Below are 21,653 nucleotides of genomic sequence, written 5' to 3'. Positions count from 1 at the left end.
CAAGTAGGTGCCTATGTTCCTGGAGGAGGGACAGGGTGAGGGGGCATCTTTAGACCTGGAGTAGCCAGCAGGTGGTGGGAATCATGGTTGAGCTGGACACAGAGTGACATCTGGAGCACTTGACCGGGCTGAAAGTTCTGAAAGTTTCCAGAAACAAACAACCCTAGCACATCCAGTGGGTCAAGGGAAGTGGCGGAGCCCCCAAGATTGGAAGAAAAGCCTGCTGGGGCTTGCAATAGGACTTACCTTGTGATAAGAACACAGAGCTGTCCTCCTCTGGTCAGCCGTGGGAGAGCCTGCTGTGTACCATACTTTTATTGCAGTTTCCAACCCACGTGGCTCTCCATGATTGGTGCCCAGATAGGACTGGAGTTAATCTCCCAGGTATACATTGGTCTTGTTGGGCGTAGGTAAGATAAGTGATTTACCACAGAAAAGAGCGGAAGAATGCCCCCCTCCATAAACCAGTGAAGCTGGTGCCATATTCATTACCAGAAACCAAACACTAATCAAAAGGGAGCTTAACACCCAAAGGGAAGTGAGAGAAATCAAACAGGCACTGTTTGCACAATAGATTTCCAATTGTACCTTGTGTTCTTAGCTAATCACCTTAGAACACTTCTGCTTCTGTCTGGATGCCACTCCACTTGGGGCTAGTTAGAGCAAGGGAATAAATAAGGAAGTGGGAGATGGATGTTTTCCTATTTTTGGTCCGTAGACTCTACCCACCTTCAGACACTCAGTGTTGAGGAGTATGGGAAGGGCCAGTTTGGTGATGCTGAATCATGGAATAATACCAAAGGACAGACCAAATAAGTGTCAGAATCACCTCTCCTCCAATCCCTCCTAATATGTGGGCTACCCTAGAGATTGGAAGGTATGGAACAGAGAGGAAGCCGTAGATCTTGGACTTGGAAATGTCAGGCTTGGACCTGGCTTCCATGGCATGGTATTGTGGCATTAATAAGGGAGTCGAAGCTTTTGCAGAACAAGTGGTCATTGCCTGTTCTTGTTTCTCTGGGACTCCTTAAGGAGCCAAGGCTACTGAAGGCAGGGAGCACAGGGGTCCTGGCATTGGTAACACTTTTCAGCAAAACCCCAACCTGGGCAAAGAAAAGGTGCTACAAGCCACCTTCTCTACTCCTAGTGCATTTGGAGACAAATCCCCTAAATGTGGAACTTATAACCACCACAAATGCAGGATTCCAAAATTCATCTGGGCCCACAAAACAATCAGTTCCTCCTTCCCTCTTCCAACTCCTCCATTCCAGTCTAAACCATGTGGTTAGAGCTGCCTTGCTAAGGCCATGTCTTAAGGCATTTTTTTCTGGCCCCTTGTCAGTACATTTTTTTGCTACTTCCTCCAGACACTCTGCATCTCCCTGACTCCCCTGTGCTATTGTTTTCTTGATTTGGATATTCTTGCTCTGTCATTATCCTCTTCCTTCAGATGTCCTCAATAGATCCCATTTTTCTCATCACTCCATAAACTCTCACTGGAAGGTGTCAAGTTATCTCCTGGTTTCTAGTACCTTTTACAGGCTGGTGAGTTTCAGATCTGTATCTCCATCCTGGACCACTCCCTTGAACATCGGATCCATCCACCCAGCTGCCTGCTGGACTTCTCTCCTTGGGCTGAGATGCTTGAGGCACTTTTAACTCAGCAGGTTCAAATCTGAACTCATCCATTCTCCAAATCTCTCCCTTTTCATTACATCGTCTGTCTTAATCCATGGCACCGCTATGCACCTGGTCACCCAAGCTGGAAACCTGGTTCCTTCCTTTCTCCCTCAGTCTCACATTTCCAGTAATTACCACAACTTGTCACTCAGTTTTCAAGTATTTCTTGAATCTGTCTTTCCTTCTTTAGCCCCATTTCACCAACCCTAATTCAGGCTACCGTCATCTTATGAGGGTGATTTTTAACAGGTGCCTAGTGGGTCTCCTTGCTTTCATTCTTTGTCCCCCTTTGATTCTGTTACCTCTCCTGCAGCCAGATGCCATAGCATCACCTCTCAGCATTATCCCCCACTCCCGCCATTTCATGCTTCCTGGGATCTGACCCCTGGCCACAGCTCCTACCTCACCTACAGCTTCTCCCCCACACATTCTATGCTCCAGCCAATCTGTGGCTCTCTGAACTCTTCCCCACCTCCCGAGCTTTGCATGTGCTATTCTCTCTGCCTAGATCATACTATGCCCGGCCTCCTACCACATATTTAGGTCCACCTCTCCCAGGAAGACTTTCCTGAACACCACAGGCTTGCTGGTGCATCTTTTCTCTGCTCCTGTGCCTCTCTGGGCTGATTCCAATCCCACTCAATTACCTACTAATTTATCTGTCTCCCTCTGAAGGCTGTAAGTTCTTTGTGGACAGGGATCTTGTCTGCAGTTCTAACCAACACCTAGTAAGTACTTGTTGAGTAAACAAATGGAAAAAAAAATAACATACATGCATCAGAGCCTCTCCTGTGAGTGATGCCTCAAAATTTATGGTTGTCCAAGTCTTAGTGAAACCTTGCTGGGAAGACACAAGATCCTGCCTTAGGGCCTTTGCACTTGCCTGTAATGTTCTTCCTCAGATAACCCCCTGGTTCGTTCTCTTACTTCTCTCAGCTTCTGCTTATCAGAGAGACTTTCCCTGACCATCCTATATAAAATAACACCCCATAGCTCTATTCTCTTCCTTGTTTTTTCTTCCCCAAAGTGCTTGTCTCCACCTGACATTTCACATATTGTTTAAATGTATTCCCCACTTTTAAACCTGAGCTCTTTACCATCAAGGTCTCTGTTTTGATTACTTGCTTTTTCCGTAGTGCCTATAAAAGTGCCTGGCATTGAATTTATGTTTAAAATACCTATTGAATATTGAGCTGAATACCTAAAGGATAAAAAAACAAGAAAGTAAAGAAAAAGGAAAGAAAGGAAAAGAAAAGAAAAGTAACAGAGGGACAAAGGGATTAATTCTGATGTTTTCTTTTCCCTGGCTCTTGCCTTTGGCCCTTGTTTTTATTTTTCTTCATGTTCTATTGTACCTGGATCAAAGTGAATCTGCACACAATCCAGCCAGGCTCCACTGACCACGGATTGACCATAGACAGGGCGGGGCTCAGCACCGAAGTCCTCCTACATAAAGCTCTTCTGTAAAGGCAGCAGGTATGGGGATTCGGTGCATGTCTGTGTGTCCGCCTGTGAGGTCCTTTAACTCCAGATACACGTCCCCATAGCCCCTGTTTGCTGATACACACGTGTGGTTTTCCCTGAGGTCAGAAGACTCAACTAACGCAACAGGGCCTTGGTCTGTCCTGGAAAGCCGCAGCTGGAGTCCTGGGAAGCAGCTGGTGTCAGGGCAGACATTTCCCATCAGCATCGGCTTCCGCTGGCCTTGACAAAGAAGTCCCTTGGAATATCTGGGTCTCTTGGGCCCAGCAGCCTCTTGGTTTCTGACTGTGCCTTCAGTGAGCCTCCTGGAGGCCCCCTCATGAAGCGGCCCTGCCCAATGTGGGTAGTGGGTCTGCTCTCCACTGCTGCTGTGGCTCTATACATAGGCCTCCATCTTCTGGATGGAGAAGGACAAGTGCAGTGGAGGGAGGAGGTCCCTAGGACGGGTCAGTACATCACCTCTAAAGACTGTGAGACTTCTGAAGACAGGGACTGTGTCTGTCTTATTCACTAGTGTCTCCCCAGCACCTGTCACGGTACCTGGCACATACTGGGTGCTCACATAAATGTCTCTGCAAAGTTGAATGGACCCTGTGAAAGCATCATTATTATCCCCATTATACAACAGCAGCGGCCCCCAGTTACACCTTCCACGTCTGCTATTTCCCCCACGCCTGCCACATTGTAATCACCATTCAAGTTCTCCCTTTCCTGCCAGACTGTAAGCTCCAGGAGGGGAGGGGCTGTGTGGGGCTCATCCCCTGCTATATCCCCAGCAGCTAGCACAGGGCTGGCGCATAGGATGCTCGGCAAATATTTCTTGAATAAATGGATGGATGGATGGATGAATGAAAGACTGGATGGATGACACTCAGAGACATCATGTATTTTATCTGACTACACAGCAGAACCAGTTGAAGCCAGTCTCTCCAACCAGGTGTGAACTCCATGAGTGCAGGGATGCAGTCTGGTTTTTCTCACCACAGGATCCTCAGCACTCTGACCAGTTCCTGTATATAGTAGGTGCTCGATAAATACTTGCTGAATGAATGAATGACTTCAAAGACTGAGCTTTTAAAATTATTATTATTTTGCCACATTCTTTAAGGAGACATGGGACCTTATGTGCAGACACGTCACAAGTCCCATTTTGAGAGAAGGCAGAATTTAAAGATACAGGATATTTTGCGACAGTGAGGATTAAAAGGGGGGAAAGAGGAGCAGGTTGACTGAAGTATGAGCTCCCTTTTCTGTGGCTGGAGCACTAAGCTGCATCATTCCCAGCCAGCAGGAAATGAAGCCACAGAGCACAGGGTTTCCAGCTGCCAGTCACTGAGACATCAGGGTCAATGTGGCCCACAGAAGCAGAGGCAGCCAGACCTTCAGGAACCCTGCAAAGAAAGCAATTATAGGGCTGCTGCTAGCACTGATGTGCCTGTGTGCAAAACTAACATAAGATGCCACCTTTAGACTGACCAATTAGGAAAGGACACCCTGTCTGGACTGATCAGTTAGAAAAGGGAAACTTTCTCTTTATCTGCCCTGAAAACCAATTAGAACAAGGTGCCACTTGGGGTGGAAAAATAGGAAAAAGGTGCCTTCCCTTTTGGAAGGCAGCTTATAGTCCACCTTGCCCCACAGAAAGGCTGGACCAGACAGCCTTTCTTCTAGCACTAGGATTGGTAGCCCCTCAAAAGGACATTCATGTACAGTGCCCAACCTACTCAACCATCCTTGGTGACCTTGGGATATTCACAGAGGACAAGCCTCTTAGGAACATCTTGAATCTTCAGCTCCAAGCTCACTACAGAGTTGGTACAGAGTTGGCCTAGCTCAGGTAAAACATTAGGTTGGTATAACAACTCCTTCAGATCTAGATGCCAGGAGCCAAGAAGGGCAACAGTTACATGAATTCACTTTTCATCCAGATTTTCAGACAAGTCAGTGTCTGTGAAAATCAAAGGCCATAAAATGCCACCTGTCCCTAGCCTTTGTGGTCAGAGAGGCAGAGAAACAGGGTTTCTTGTTTGTCTGTGATGTTCATCCCGGAACTAAGCCTGGTCCTTGGCATGTAGTAGCACTCAACATGTATTTGTCACCTGTTGAGTGAATCCTAAAAAAGGTGTTAGAGATGAATCACAAAGCTTCAGGAAGTGCTCAAGGTACAGACCTAGTGTGTGCATGTCTACTGGGTATAAGTTTGTATAAGTATGTGTATGTCTGTCCCTGCAAATATGCATGCATGCAACTCCAGCTATCTGTGCATCTGTGTGTGCAAATATGAGCATATGCATGTGACCTGGTGTGTGTATGTGTGCAAACATGTCTGGATGATATACATTCTGCGTCTGGGCACGCCTGTGTGTGTGTGCACATATGTACTACTGTGGGACTGCACAGGTGTATGTGCATATGGACAGCCCCAGAACCAGGTGTTTCTACAGATGCAGTCACCTCTTCAGAGCTCAGGCCAAGCAGGCCAGGCACTCCAGCACATTCTGCGCCCACATATAAAAGCCCCAGAGAAAGGTTCTAGTGGAGGTCTCCCTGGAAAGAGGACCTGAACTTACCCAGGCTGCTGGAAGCAGCCCTCGAGACTACTGCTTGGACACCTGTAAAGGGAAAGAGAAGGATCAATGCAAGGAGAGGGCATGCAGATGGCAAGAAGCCTGAGAGATATCCCTTCAGTTTGCTCTTCTCTTTGCAGCTAGAGTGGTCTTTTTGAAACCCGGATCCGATCATGTCACTTCCCTGCTTTGGACCCTTCAGGAGTTCCCTGCTACTTTCAGGAGAAAGACCCCAAACTTTAGCAACAACTATATGTCCCCACATGGTCTGGGCCCACCTGCATCAGCTCATCCCATACCAATCTCCTCCCCTTTCCAGCCTGCCTGGCCTTTTCTCAATTCTTCTAGCAGGCTGGGCTACCCACCCCCTTAGCCCCACCACCCTTCCCCTCACTCCCTTTCCCTGACACCTCTTGGTTAATCTCTCCTCAGTCTGAATAATGACTGCTCCACTGGTCTATAAGCTACATGTGAACCGGGTCTGTCTCTGCTTTTGCTCACCACAAGATCCCCAAACACTAGCACAGGGCCTAGCACACAGGAGGTACAAAAACAAATTTGCGCAATGGAATGAATGAATGACTAGGAACTGGTAAAATTTTGGAAGGCAGCTTATAGTCCACCTTGCCCCACAGAATCCACTTGTTCAGTTTCTTCAGAACCCAGTAAGTTCCACGTGCCAGGTTCTGTCATCCCTTATCATCTCCAGAGAATATTCCCCACCAGAAACATGGAGGAGGGAGTGGCTCTCTTACTTTTCCGTGTGATGGGACCCAGGTTCAGGACATGGGTTTGATCTATGTTGCCCCCACCTTGGAATCTGGTCCCGGAGCAGGTCTGCAGGAAGAGGGCAACAAAGAAAGCCTTCCATGAGGGAGACTGCCATGGGGAGTGGGCTGCACTCCTCACAGGGGCCTCCTCCTGCCTCAGGTTGGGGCTTGAGGAGGGTCGAGGCAGGAGTTGTCAGGAGATCTGTATACTTGGGCTCATGCCCCACCTCTACCTTCTGTTAGGTTTATGATCTTAGGAAAGTCACTTAAGTTCTCTGAGCTGCTCTCCCCGTATAGAAAAGGGAGCTAATAAAATGCCTCCCCTTTAGTTACTGCAAAGAATTAAAAAGTTAACAGAGATAAGGTGCACCTGGTGCTTTAAAATGTCAGCTGCTATTACCAGAACACAAGCCTGCAGATAAGCCAGAGCATTTACCAGCCTGTCACACTGCACCGATTCCGCCTGATTTCCCAACAGCTTAGGTCTCCTACCGTGCTCTGCCCACCCCATCTTACTGCTCATTCTATTCCTGGACTAAAAGAGAAACACAGCAGAAATGTTTGTTTTCTTTTAGACCTTGTGGCCAAATGTCTGGTTATGGGAGACGGGCAAGGGGGAAATCATGGCAGGCAGCCTGAGGGAGGAGAGGCAACTCACAGGTTTGCATTTTTCAGTAAAGGTGTCGCACAGATACACTTCACAGTGCAAGTAGACCAGGTCGTAGTTCCCGGCAAAACGGAACATCTGAACAGAAAATCGGCCCTGAGGGGACTCCCCATTCTCCACCACCTGGATGGTTGAGTCCTTAGTGCGTGGACATCTGGGAGGGTTAAGTCATATAACGTGGTTGGTTAAGCAGCTACTCTGGAGCCAAACTTCCTGGGTTCAAATCTCACTCCACCACCTATTAGCTATGTGTCCTTGAGCAACTTAATCTCTCTGTGCCCCAGTTTCCCCATCTATATACAGGAAATACTGTTTGTAACCCGTATCATAAGATAGCTGGGAAGATTAAATGAGTTAACTTTTCCAAGAGCGTACTACAGTATGTGACACATAGTAGATGCTACATATCTTAATGCATATATATAACGGTGAAATAAAAATGTCATCAGCACAGGGTTGAAACTATGCTATAAAGTCAGCACCTCTGATTTCCCAGGAAATGACATTCAGGATCATTAGCTACCATTTGTTGGCTATCTCCTATGTGCCCAGTTCTGATGATAACAGTGGACACTTCTGAGGGGCCGTGACCAAAAGGGAGTGAGTGAGTGTGTGTGTGTGTGCGTGTGCGTGCGCACGCGGTGCCCATCTATAGACATACACAATTGCACCGAAACTCAAAATTGCACATGAAGAGACTCGTGTGTGTGCTGGGCTGGATCAGGGTACAAGGGCAGGCAAATTGGGCATTTTCTCCACTATTTTACATAAGATTTGCTCAAAATAGATTTAGGAGAGGGGCGGAATGCTGACTGCACAGACGAAGAATGGGAAGGGAACTCCCTGCTTTGTGCAAACAATTCAGATCTGTTTGTAAAAGTGCAGACTCCACTTGGCACAATAGAAGCTCTGAGGTTCAGGGGACCCACCCCCTGAAAGCCCCATGCACGCAACCTGAGCAGGGCATCCAAGTGTCCCCTCCAGCCCCTTGCTGTCTCCTCAGCCGGCTCTTCTTTACACGTCCTGGGATGTTCGCCACCCCTCTTGGACTGGTGCTCCCCAACCCAGCTCCCACACATGCCCAGACAGAAAAACACAGGCACACTCAGCATTTCTTCCTGCTTCTTTTCCAAAACTTTCCAAGTGTCCCACAACATACATGCTCAATGTTTTTACTCAGGAAAAAAAAGTTTACAAATCCCTGCACAGTAGGTATTATTTATGTCTATTTGGAGAGATGAGATGAATTGTGTCTCCAGACTAAGAAATAGCAAAGCCAAGATGTGGACCCAAATCTCCATGATGCTCCAATCTCCATCAATGCCCCTTTCCAAATTTGCTTTTTTGGCCTTACCTAGAAACCATCTTCGTGTATGTTTTCCTGTGTTTCCCAGCATCTGTATTGTTATAATTTACTTGCTATTTGCTTTAAATATACATATATTTTTATTGGAATACATCTATTTTTTAGAAGAATCTTTAGATCCTGACCACAAATAGCAAACCAGCATCACTTGCCATAAGCACAACATGACCATTTATAGATAAATACAAAGTAAAACAGTGCTATTAAATCTTATTTATACAGAGTAAAACAGTGCTATTAAATCTTAGCTCCCGTCACAGCAGAAGGCCCTAAAAAGACTTCTTTCTGTTGCAAAGGGAATGAGCAATAACAGAGAGGTATAAGTGTCAGATGAGCACCCAACTGATAACTCTTCCCTTGATGTAACCAGGCAGGTTCTAAGAACCGAAACAGGAATAGGTCAGTGCCTTTGGGGGATGCTTTTTCTGACTATGCTATTAAATAGCATATGCCCCTCCCCTTTCCCTGCTTTGGGTTTTTCCTATAGCCCCCTTACCACTGACATGCTACAGATTTCTCTTGTTTAATTATTGGTCCCCCCTCTTGGAATATCAGCTGTATGAGGGCAGAGAGTTTTGTCCCTTCTATTCACTGTGCTATGCACAGAGCCTGGCACACAGTAAGCTTCCAAAGACATCTATTCTGATTTGAATGACGTGAATTACTTCCTCACAGTGTGGTCCACGGTTCTCCAGTGCCACCTGTGTTCCCCCTTTTACAACTGGTCCTTGGTTAACTGTGTCTCCAGCTCACTCCTCCCAGCCAAGTGCCATCTTGCTTCCTACCCTGGGTGAGTGCACCTTTCAATCAGGTTTCTTAACCTTTTCTTGAGTCCTGGACACCTCCAACCTTCTGGTGAAGCCCATGCCTCCCTCTTCAAAAATAATGTTTTAAGTACATAAAGTACCTAAGATTATAAAGGAAACCAGTTCAACTGAAGCATAGTTCTTAAAATATTAGAGCATTTGATATATGCATTTTATGTTTATGTATCTATTATATATAAACACATATATTTATAAGGATGTATATTTGATAATACATTAAATAATAATTTCTAGTAGAAACTCTAATACTCTAGTAACTAAAAAGTACTGACATGTGTAAATGTTTTCGTGTGTCCTGCTAATACTGTGGTTTGTTGCCTATGTTCATAACGGATGGTGATGCTAAATTTCAGCTAGACATTATGAATATAAAGATGTGCTTTCCCCCAAATCCAAATCCAAAGGCTGCCCCCTCCTGCCCCAGAATTCCATCTATGGAACTTACCTGTTCTGGATGATGAAGTACTTCAGGGGGTCTGTGGCATTGCCGCTGGGTGTAGCGTAGCAGTTGGTCATCAGCAGTGCAAACCGGGACAGGTCACCCCCATCCAGCACGGTGCCCACGTAGAGAAAGGCCTCTGTGGCCAGGGTCACGGAGGAACCTTCGTAGGGCTGTGTGTAGGCAGGGCTCTGGAAGAGTGCCATCCGCACAGTGAACATGCCTGTCCCTCCCACGCTGATGTTTAGGACGCTACAGGGGGAGAGGAGCTGGTGAGAAAACCAGAGCTGAGAACAGCAACAGATGGGCCACCCCTTCTGGTCTGCAGTCCCAGGCCATCCCTGGCAGCTCTCTGCGTGTTTATTTAGCAGGAGGACTGGAACCCGCCAACCACTGCAATGGCTGCCAACTGTGATGAGCAGACATGGGTCACCTCAGGATCTTGTTGAAATGCAGGTTCTGGTTTGGTAGGTTCAGGTGGGGCTCAAGGTTCTGCATTTTTAACAAGCTCCCATGGATGCTGCTGCTGCTGATCCACAGACCACATTTTTTGTAGCATGCCCATCCCCTTCACTTGGGGGCCCTTGCCTTCAAGGAGTCCAATAAACAAATTCTCAAGGGAGTCACCTACATTCCTTCTTTGGTCTTAACCTGGATCAGTTAAAAGGGATGGCTATCAGTCCTACAGGCCTAGGTCAGAGTTCTGGGTCCACCTACAGCAGAAGATAGGGGTTTTTTGTAAATGGGTTATTTTTCACCACATTGAAAACAGCTACACTGATGAGACTTCACAGAATGAGCCAATAAAGGACACTGTAAGACTGATAATGCTAGGAAATAAGGCACATGATAAAAACTCAGTAATGTAGAAGTCCATTTTGCAGGTGAGAACTGGGTTATTGGTTTGGACTCAGATTTGGACTAGGGCAAGATTTCCAGCTCAAACCGGAGAGACATCTCCATATAGATGTGTTGCTCCTTGAAGTCTGTCAGGCCTGAGACACGGCCACAGTGCTCCAGGGCACTGCTTGGCCAGGTGGTTCTCCAGCCAAAGGCAGACAATGAGCAACCTTCTTCCCCCAGGTCAGCCATGCACCCTCATCAGTGCCTAGTGCCCTTCCCTGAGTCTGGTTGGCCCAAAGAACGTGTAGCCATGGATGAGCTTCATAATGAAGGTCATGGTAGAGTGGGGGCTCTGGGCACAATGCCCTAGGTTTGAATCCCAGCTCTGCCACTTACTAGACTCTAACTTTGGACAGGTTACTCAGTCTTCTCTGAGCCTCAATTTCCACATCTGTATAATGGGAACACTACTAATAATAGTAATATTTACAGCTCTTAAGGTACTCTTAAGATTTAAGTGAGAGGTTTCCTGTAGGGCAGTTAACACAATGCCTGACATACAGTTAGCTCTTGATAAGTGCTTGTTATAGTTACAACTGTAATTTTTTCCAACATCACATTCGCATCTTTGGCCTGTGATTCGTCCTAGTCAGAGATTTCCAATTTTATTTAGCAACAGGATCCTTTTACTACTTTTTTTAATAATAAAATCTCATGTGACACCCAATATGGGTGGAACTTCTCTGGTTCACCCTGTAGGCATCCCCAAACGTACTTCCTTAAAGACCCTCAAACTCTAAGAGGCATAATTTATAAACCCCTTTTTTTATCAAGTTCCTATTTATAGAGAAGGAAGGAAACTAAGGTCCAAATATGGCATGATTTATATATCATATAAATAGCAGGTCTGGACCAAGAGCCCTCCCTCCTTCCATCTGGTCCAACCACCCTGCCCCTCTGATAAGCCAGAGGCCCTAATATTTAATTCACACATGCCAAGCACTGTTGCGCTTCTAAGAAAGGCAGTACGAGTACTGTTAAATCCATTTCACAGATGAGAGGACTGACACCCAGAGTGGGGCTGTCAATTTCTAGAGCCATCTGGTTAGTATGTGACAGAGCCTGGATTTGAATCTGGGCTCCTTCCTTCCAGACTGGGCTCCTCCATTGGAAAATACTGCCTCCCAACTCCCCCACCCAGCAACATATGGATGGCAGTTAACAGGGAAGCTGAGGGCGTGGTGGTTAAGAGGTTGTGGGGGTAGAGATGGCCAGGGGCACTGGGGACCCTCTCTGGCCGCACCTGACCATTGGCTGCATGGAGGTCTTCAAGCTGACTTTCATGTCCAGGGGGTAGGAACACGCAAAGTTGATTTTGATGTTGCGGTCACGGATGATGATCTCATCTGCCAGGTAGAGGGTGTTGCTATATGTGGCATGGGTTTCATTCCTCTGTATTGGGGGGTGGGAGTGGGAGAAAGGGGCATGAGAATCTGAGTAGGACTCAAAGTCAAAGGGGTTTCTATGGCCACCTGTGAGCTGCCCTCCCAGCTGTCATAATCAAAAGTTACAAGGACAGCAACCATTTATGAACTAGGCCCTGAGCTAAACACTCCTCCTGCATGACTGCATTAGCCTCTTCAATGACCCTAAGAGGCAGGGCTACTATCTCCCTGCCTCATGATGAGGAGATGGGGGTTCATAGAAGCTGAGTAACTCTTGAGTAACTTGCCCACAGTATGTGGGATCTAATAAGCCTGGGCTCTCCAAATTAGGCCACGCTTCCTCTCAAACACTAAAAACACTAAAAACCACCTCCAGACTCATTATTAATGCTGGAATTTCAAACGCTGTGCTAAGCAAATAACAATTTCTTTCTTCCTTTCTTTTGTCTTCTTTCCTTTTCTTTCTGGGGGATGAGGGAGTTGTAGAAGCAGTATTCCACTCCAATATTGAACTCTGGGTCCCTTTTGAGGAAGTTTCTGGAGGTGAGGTCCTGGTTGTCTGAACAGTGGTGATGCAGACCTTGCCTCTGAGGACCACCCAAGACAGGCAGACCTGCTTCTGAGCCCAGTGCTGATACCTCCTGGCTGAGAAGAATCACTGTCCTATCTGGGCCCTTCCGTTCCCATCTGTAAAATGGGGCACTGTCACTATGGATCATTCTCTTTATTTAAAGCTAACATTTATTGAGCACTTACACTGTGCCTGCCGGTGTCTCAGTCACTTCACACACATTAACTCATTTAATCCTCTTAACAACCCTGTGAAGTAGGTACTAGTATCATTATTCCATTTTACAGTTGAGGAAACTGAGGCACAGCCAGGCTCATATGACTAGGAAGTGGTAAAGCTGGGGCTTGAACCAGACAGTGCTCCAACCCTGTCCCATGTTGGCCAGGACATACCATCATCACTGTCCCACAGGGGCCACCCCTGGCTGGGGTCACCACAGATATCCAGTCCCGGTCGCCCCTCTCACGGAAGCCTGAGCACTGGCTGTCACGCAGGTACATGAAAACCTTCTCAAAGCCCAGGCTCTTCAGCTGGCACTTGCTCAGGGACACCTTGATGTCATTGGCTCCACACTCCAGCCTGCGCTCCAGGAGGGCGAGATCTGAAATGGGCAGGGAAGGCAGGATTGGAAACCTGGGACCACAGTTCAGCATCAAGCACATCCCCGGGGCCCAGGCCCAGCTGGGCAGGCTGACCACTAGCTGGGGGCACTCAGTTTAGCCCCGTCTCATCTTGCTGTGGTCTCCTCTCTCAGAGGGATGGAGACGCAAGACTGGATTCCCAGCATCACTGGATGGATCCAAATAGCCAACCATCAGCTCCATGTTACCCTAAGTGTGGATTGTATGCAAAAAACAGTATTATTTTCAGGTCATTCACTGCCCCCCACCCCCAGCATTAAATACACTGAATCTCAGTAAAACAAAACAAACACACTAACACATTAATCACAGTATCTTTCCATCCTTTCTATATCAAAGAGATAGTCCACACTAGCTACTAATGTTTTTAATGCTATATACTTGCTAATTTCCCTTTTAAAACAATGGAGTGCAGACATCAGGCTAAGTGTCTGGGGCACACAGTGACATCCAGGTGGATTTTTTTTTAACTTTTTTAAATTGAAGTATTACACAGCTGCTGGAATTTAATAATTTTCTTTCATTGTATTCATTTTTACTGTTACCTTCTATCTAAGGTAAGAGTTACTTGCCACAGATAGATGCAGCAGTGTCCATAAGTGTCCCAAGTTTATTTAAAAGAAGAAGGATTCAACCAATTTAAAGAAGAACAAGTTAATAATAAAAACCACAGTCTAGGTAGTACTTGGATAAAACGAAATTATAAAATTGGTACTAAAATCATGACTGAAGTTTGGGAAATACTATCCTGCTTCAGTCATTGTACATATGGGGAAACTGAGGCTTGGAGACCCACAGAGCCCTGCTCAGGATCCTCTGCTGATCAGAGGAGGGCACAGCCCTAGAAACCGCAGGCTGGTCACCAGTCCTGTGTTCTTGAGCTGCAGAAATCCAGCTTAGGCAAGGCAGCCTTTGGCCAACAAGTGGCAGCCACCTGTACTATGGTGTGGGAGCCTCAGGAAGAAGGCTGGGGCTAAGGAGGTTCCTCAAGCTCTGGGAGCTTTGGGGTCCACTAAAGGGATCCCAGGAGCCCAGAGAGCTTCTCCTGGTTTTAACAGATATTACTGGACCCACTTTTCACTCAGATGGGATGATATGCATCCCTGCATCATCCCCATATGTCCCCAACTCACGCATAGGAATGTGTGCCTCCCCCACTTGCTGACATTTCTCAACACATTGCCCTCCTCCTACTGGTCTCACCAGTGATGTTGAAGTCCTGTTTGCACTGGCAGCTCCATGTGCCATCATCCGACTTGCAGTCCTCGTCTATACTGCACTCCTCACATGTCCCCAACACGGAGCTGGGGTCTGCAGGATCACAGACACTGTCAGTCAACAGGGATGCTCCCCGGTCTCCCGTGGGGCCCACCCAGGTCTGGAGTGGGGGGTAGGGGGAGACGCCCACTCACCTGTGCAGTAGGCCAGATAGCACTCGGTGGGCGCGCTCAGGTTGTAGACAAAGTAGCCACCAGCACAGGCCTTCACTTGGACAGGTGCGTCCCACAGGCAGCAGTGGCCACTCCAGTGCGCGCAGGCTGTGCGGCTCACTATGCCCTCGTCACTGGACGGGTGCGTGCCGTTGAGCCACATGGGCGCGGCCGTGTTACAGTGCAGGACCGGCACACAGGTCTCCGCCAGGCGCACACCGCCCGGCCCCATGAAGCGGTACCAGCCGCTCAGGCCCACGTCGCAGGTGTAACCCGCCCCGTGCTCGGCACTGCGCCAGTACTCATCCAGGATGCGGTACTCTTGGCATGGGTCCGCGCATACCAGCGTGTCGCCCTCGGGCACGCAGTCCAGTCCCGGCCCACAGGAGCCCGGGGAGCACTCGCAGTGTTTCCCGTCCCCCAGATAGCCCTCAGGACAGACACACGAGTAATTGCCCTTGCTATTGACACAGGTGGCCAGGGCGTGGCAGTGGCTGAGCCCGGGCTCAGCGCACTCATCCACGTCGGTGCAGCCCAGCCCGGGCGTCAGTCGGAAGCCGTCAGGGCAGGTGCACAAGTAGGAGCCCGGCATGTTCACGCAGCTGCTGTCCTCGGAGCAGTTGTGGGCCCCAGGGATGACACATTCATCCAGGTCCACGCACACAAGGCCGTTACCAGTGAAACCCACCTGGCAGGAGCATGTTGTGACAGTCCCGTCCTCCATGCAGGTGGCATTGCTGTGACATTCAGAGCAGTTTCCTGTGGACAGAAGAGTCTGGCCTCAGAGTGGGGGCAGCTGGGCCAGTGGTCACTCAGAGAGTCCTCCTGCATCCATTAGGGCACCATGTTCTTTTAAGACTTGGTCCCTGGATGACTCCCTCCAAAACAACTAAACAAAACTCCCCCGATACTTCCACTGTGCATTCTTCTCTGTTAAGCATTGCTTTCAAAGTATGTCTTCTTTTAAAATATCCACGCTTCCACATCCAGAGGAATAATAAAGAGTTCTTGACACTTTGGTAGGATTTAGGTGACCCTGTCGCCCCTTCCCCACCTTTGAACATTTAATGCCTTTTGCTCAGATCTTCCCTGCCTCCCCTCTGAAGACTTCCCCAACTCTCCCTGACAGTAGCACTTTGTGTGACATCCTCCACGACAATAAACACAGTGAAGATAACGAGCTGTCGTTTATTAAGCACTTACAATATGCCAGACACTGGGATGTATGCTTTTCACTCATTATCTCATTGAATCCTCCCCAATGGCCCTGTGGGATCGCTTTTGTATTTACCCTTATTATAAAGATAAGCAAACTGAGGTTCAGAGGGTTTAAGCCACTTGCTCTGTTGGTAAGCAGCAGAGCCAGGACAGAAACCTAGGTGGCAGGACCACAGAGTATATGCTCTTAACCTCTTTACCATGACACTGAAATGGCATTTACTGTGCCCCAAAGTACTCCAGCTCAGGGGAGACGCCCAGCTCCCTTCCCCAGGGAGAAGCTGAAAGCTAGATGAGGATAATGCAAGACCCAATGGAATGACCTCTTAAGAATGCAGGGGGAGGTGTTTGGGAGCCACTTTGGTGTGTTCAGATCTTGACCTTCCAGTAAATTGCCAGGGGACCTAGTGGTAGTCTCTTGCCTCCAATGTGTGATCCAAGGACCACAGCATCAGTATTACCTGAGAGCTTGTCAGAAACGCAGAATTTCAGGCCCTATGCAGGGCCTACTGAATCAGAATCTGCATTTTAGCAAAACTCCCATGTGAATCCTGTATACGTTAAAGTATAAAAAATGGATTTAGAGGAGCGCCTGGGTGGCTCAGTTGTTAAGCGTCTGCCTTTGGCTCAGGTCGTGATCCCAGGGTCCTGGGATTGAACCCCACATCGGGCTCCCTACTCGGCGGGAAGCCTGCTTCTCCCTCTCCCACTCTCCCTGCTTGTGTTCCCTCTCTTGCTGTGTCTCTCTCTCTGTCAAATAAATAAATAAAATCTTTAAAAAAAAAATAAATTCTAAGCATGATAGGAGAGGAAGCCAGACCTCCTCTGTTAACAGCAGCATTGTTCCCTGCACACACACACACACACACACACACAAACACACAAACACACAAACACCCCCCTCCCCCCCACTTACTTGCTTCCAAGGTGTCAGTGGATGCAGCTGTGATGACCCAAGAGGTTACCATGACTACCATCCACACCGAGATCAGAGAGGAAAGCTGCCCCATTCTTTCTGCTCTTCACAGCTTCTTCTGGTCTGGGAAGAACCTGCCCAAAGGCAAGGACAGATTGACCCCTTGGGATTTCCTCCCTGTCTGTGATGCCTGGAGTCCTGTGGAACAGAGATGGATGGGATAAATGCATGATCTAACTCACTTCCCCAGTTGGGAGGAGTGCTTTGGTCCTGCACTGCACAACTCCAGAAGATGCCATTTATATGAACTACAAGAAGTGTACAGTGTTGTGGCCCTTGCTTTGTTGTTTTTCCCTTCTGTGACCCCACCCATCCTCCCACCCCCATATTAGCCTCTGCTCCCCCAGTCTCAGCGAATCTGGAAGAATGGAGTCTCCTTTGGAACAGGAAGCAGCAAGATGGGGTAGTGTGTTCTGGACTCCTCATCTTACTGGAGGCAGCTTTAGGTTTTCACAGCCACTCCTGATCCCCTGCTGGGATACTTTCAACTTGCCCAGATCCATTTATCCATTCAACAAACATTTACTGAGTAGCTACCATGTGCCAAACAGGGAGCTACACACCGAGGAAGGCCATGAATAGGACAGGCAAGATCCCTGACTTCATGCAACCCATATTGTAAAGAAGTTGCTTTAGATAAGCAACTCCAGAGATGATTAACCTTCACAATGGATTTTGGTGTTTCCAGAGCAGTCACTTATTATTTCACTCAATTGGTGAAATAATCCTAGGTGGGTATTACTATTGCCTCAATTTTTACAGCAGCAAACTAGGGTAGTAAGTGGTGGTTAAATGTGTGGGACCTGGAGCCTGCCACCAGGATCCAAATCCCTGTTTTATTAATCACTGACAGTGTAACACTGGGCAAGGTATTTCAACTTGCTAATAATTAGTTTCCTTATCTATGAAATATGGATCATTGCTTTCACAAACTGAGTGCCTATGATGTGCCAGGCTCAGTTTGAAGTCCCTGTGATCAGAGAACTAGTGTTCTGGAGCTGTGTTTTCCAAGCCTTTATGATCACGATCTGCTATAAGGAAAATACTTTTTGCCATAACCTGGTGTAGTTGCTTGTGTATGTGCATGGGTACACACATGCACGCACACATGCACACACACACACACAAAATATAAGTTTTATAAAAATCTTAGTATTGTATGCATTGCTTACTGACATAGTCTCTAACATTTAATTAAAAGAAAATTTTGGATATAACCCACAAACGATTTCATGATCTACTAATGGGTCGTGAAAACACTGTGGCAGATGATAACTGACTGCATATTGTCATGGGGATTAACTAAGATGATATAAGCAAAGCAGGGCCTGGCACACAGCAAATGCTATTGTTCACTGCTATATCCCCAGTGCCTAGTACACAGTAGGCACTTTGCTAATATTTGTTGAATGAGTGAAGAAATAGTAGTCATTGTTATTAGTAAAGCGCAGCCTCGAAGGGAGGGAGATTGACCAACTGAAGATAATGAAGCCAATAGTCAGCAGAGGAATGACCCAATCTAGGTCTGACCCAGGTGTCCAATCTCTTCATTTCCTTCCCCCCCTCTCCCAAACAGAATGGGAATTAGCAGAGAACTAGGTGGGGGAGAAGTGGCTAGGAGAAGAGAGAGCCATAGATAGCCTTACCTGAAGCCAGAGAGGTAGAATTAGTCCATTTCCAAGTGTGTGCCTCCTATATATACATCTGCCCCTGGCTGGCAGTCTTTCCTCCAATTATTCTCTGGTTCTGTTTCTTGAGATTGTTTTCTTGAGGGTAGAATATTTTCCCCTGTGGGCACAGTGTTTTCCTTTCCTAGGCTGTCAGATTATTGTTCTTTTTCCTAATATGTGGACGCCCCAAATGACTGACAATGGGGGTCAAACTTGTGCCCGCAAATATAAGGCCTCTGTTTTGCACCTTTTGATATAAAGAGATTCCTTAGTTAGAAATTAACCGGAAAAGCAGTGCCAAGGTACTAGGCGTTTTCTTGGTCATTGAGAAGGACAAGGTGGACCTAAGGAGCCAGGCAGAGGCCAGTATCTGAAGCCAGGCTGCGCTGGGGCAAAAGGGGGTTTTTATTGCCCCCATTAGGACATGCACCTGTGGCCATTTGGGTTTCCTGCCCTGGGGAGGGCACCCTGCTGAAGCACACTCCATCCTCATGGGCTCAGCAAGCTCCTCTATGGTCCGGACATGAGCAGGAGAGGAGGTGACAATGATTGAAAGTCAAAGCCTGAAGATAACTGAGACATCACCAGACCAGACCCACTCTGTGAAACAAAGAATCTGAGTTCCCATGAGGATAGGCCCCCTTGGGAGGTGGGTAACTTTGTGACTGAGTAGACTGACTTTTGAGTCCGTCCGCCTGGCTCCTGATCAGCCATTTATTGTGTGCGAGAGGACTCATTTCTTTAATAATCTTCCTGAGGTCATTTTTGTTGTCTGTAAAAGGAAAGCACCCATCTCTTAGAGTTGTTATGGTGGTTAAAGGAGAAGGTGCAAGAACAGAGGTGATGTAACAATTCTACCCGTGGAAGTCACTGTCAGTGCTGCTTTGCTGATGTACGGTCACAGGGGTCGAAATGGCAGAGACTGGGCTCAACCCCATGGCTCCTGACCCAGTCCCATGTAGATGGCAATCCAGTCTAAGAGTCAGTCCCATAGAGAAAAATTGAGTATGTGTAAACTTGGGCTGAGCAGGAAATAGAACAATGACCCATTGCATTTACTTTTTCAGGATCTTTCTTATCCTGTCTCATTTAGTGGTAGGGTAACCATCAGCACTATGCAGTCATCTCCTCAGGATAATTTTGTAGGAGTAAAATTTCTGGGTCAAAGAGGTGGTGCAGTTTTAAGAAGTTTGATACCTCTTCCCAAACAGCACCCCCAGAGAGAGATTTTTTTTTTAAATAAACTAGTTTAGGGGCGCCTGGGTGTCTCAGTCAATTAAGCATCTGACTTCGGCTCAGGCCATGATATTGGGGTCCTGAGATGGAGCTCTGTGTTGGGCTCCCTGCTCAGCGGGGAGTCTGCTTCTCCCTCTCCTTATGCCCCTCCCCCCACTCGTGCTCTCTCTCTCTCTCTCTCTCTCTCTCTCTCTCAAATAAATAAATAAAATCTTAAAAAAAATAAACTAGTTTACAATCCCATAGTACCAATCCTGAGCGTTGTACATTTTCCTTCATCTTTGTCAAAAAAAGAGGTGAGAAATCTCATTGCTTACTTTTGTAATTCTTCAGTGAAAAGGGAAATCATTATCTTTTCATGTGTGTTACTTATTCTTCTTTTCTGAATTGGCTGTGTCCTTTCTTTCTTTCTTTTTTTCCCCCTACTGCTTAAGAAGAAAATAAAAGTTCTTAATATTCTTTTTCTCCATTTTTGGATGGTGAATATAATTTCTGGTTGGTGCATATGAGGCCCTGTCTAAACCCGAGTTCGGGTGTCTTTAAAGGATTAAAATGGAGGCTCCGGGTGGCTCCTGGAGTTGTCTGGGCAAAGGCCATAGGCAGGAATATGGGGCATTTGTGTTATAGATTACTCATAAGTCTAATAACCACATTTTTCCAGTTTCTGTATTTGATGCTTGTACATCTTGGGGCTTTGCTGACCCTGGAGGGATTGCCCCTCCCAGGCTAACTAATTCCTAGAGATTGCCAACAGCTGGCTAGAGATCTGCCTTCTGTATGCAAACCGACCACCCAGAGGGCCCCCCCCCCCCCACCAGCCCTCCTTTGCTGGGGGCTCTCACACTCAGGGCCACTATTCCCCTGCCTTCATCACCCCAGGGCCAGGCACCAGACAACCGGGAACGGTCCCTCATCCCAAGACCTGCTGAAATTATTCAAACTATCCAGTCCTCAACCTGCTTCCCTGCCTCTCCTGTTCCTTCCCATGGGAACCACAAGAAAGGCTCTTGCTCATGTTTCCCCTATCCCTTGGCCTCCTGACTGACCCTGGTACTTCGTGTGCCCCCTCCTCTTGTGATCTGGGAATCTAATCAACTATGTTTTCAATGGCATTCATCTTCTCATCTGTTAGCCTTGTCATATAATAATAACAAAACTTACATTTTAAAACAGTAAGCGTCACCTGCCCTCAACACAGCTGGAGCATCCTGTGGTGTTCCTCTAGTTGGTTGTTTTTCCATTCTTTCTTCAAAATTCCTACCGTCGCCCAGCCCCACACATTTAATGACATCATGGCATTCTCACTGGAGTCACTAAGCATTGCCTCCCTCAACTTCTCTGTCTTCCTGTCTCTGGATTCATCTTCCACTTCTCCTCGCCCCTGATGGAAGCAGCATCCTTCTTCCTGGGCTGATAACCTTTTTTCCTCACCTTCACCTACCCCTTCCTCCTGTAACTTCCTCTTCTCATAAGCACTTGGAGTATTCTCATCTGCTAGTCCTTTCTTTCTTTTTCTTTCTTTCTTTCTTTCTTTCTTTCTTTCCTTTTTCTTTCTTTCTTTCTTTTCTTCTTTCTTTCTTTTTCTTTCTTTTCCTTTCTTTCTCTTTTTCTTTCTTTCTTTCTTCTTTCCTTTTTTAATTATTTTTTTCTGCTAGTCCCTTCTGTAGAAAGCTTCCTTTGACCCCACACTCCCTCCAGCCACCATCGTGTTTTCCATCCTTTCATAGCCGAACTTCACAAAAGATTTATCTGCACACTTTCCACTCACATTCATGCTGGTAAGCTTCCTGAACTGCCAGCTCCGTTGACCTTGCTCATCAGGATC

At 47.2% G+C, this 21,653-nt stretch overlaps 1 protein-coding gene across 1 annotated transcript; it reads right to left on the bottom strand.

The window, feature by feature from the left end:
• Positions 1-4,491: 4,491 nt before the first annotated feature.
• UMOD (uromodulin) lies at positions 4,492-16,956 on the bottom strand. The gene is made up of 10 exons (XM_036080832.2): positions 16,863-16,956; positions 14,711-15,487; positions 14,502-14,609; positions 13,050-13,258; positions 11,945-12,093; positions 9,805-10,050; positions 7,158-7,320; positions 6,485-6,566; positions 5,733-5,774; positions 4,492-4,553 (listed from the first exon to the last, which is right to left on the bottom strand). The coding sequence occupies exons 1-10, from the start codon at positions 16,954-16,956 to the stop codon at positions 4,492-4,494; spliced, it is 1,932 nt and encodes a 643-aa protein (XP_035936725.2).
• Positions 16,957-21,653: the final 4,697 nt, after the last annotated feature.

The sequence above is a fragment of the Halichoerus grypus genome, chromosome 6, assembly GCF_964656455.1.
Source record: "Halichoerus grypus chromosome 6, mHalGry1.hap1.1, whole genome shotgun sequence".
NCBI lineage: Eukaryota > Metazoa > Chordata > Mammalia > Carnivora > Phocidae > Halichoerus > Halichoerus grypus.
The sequence above is the reverse complement of the archived record's forward strand: the minus strand, read 5'-3'. Positions and strand labels throughout refer to the sequence as shown.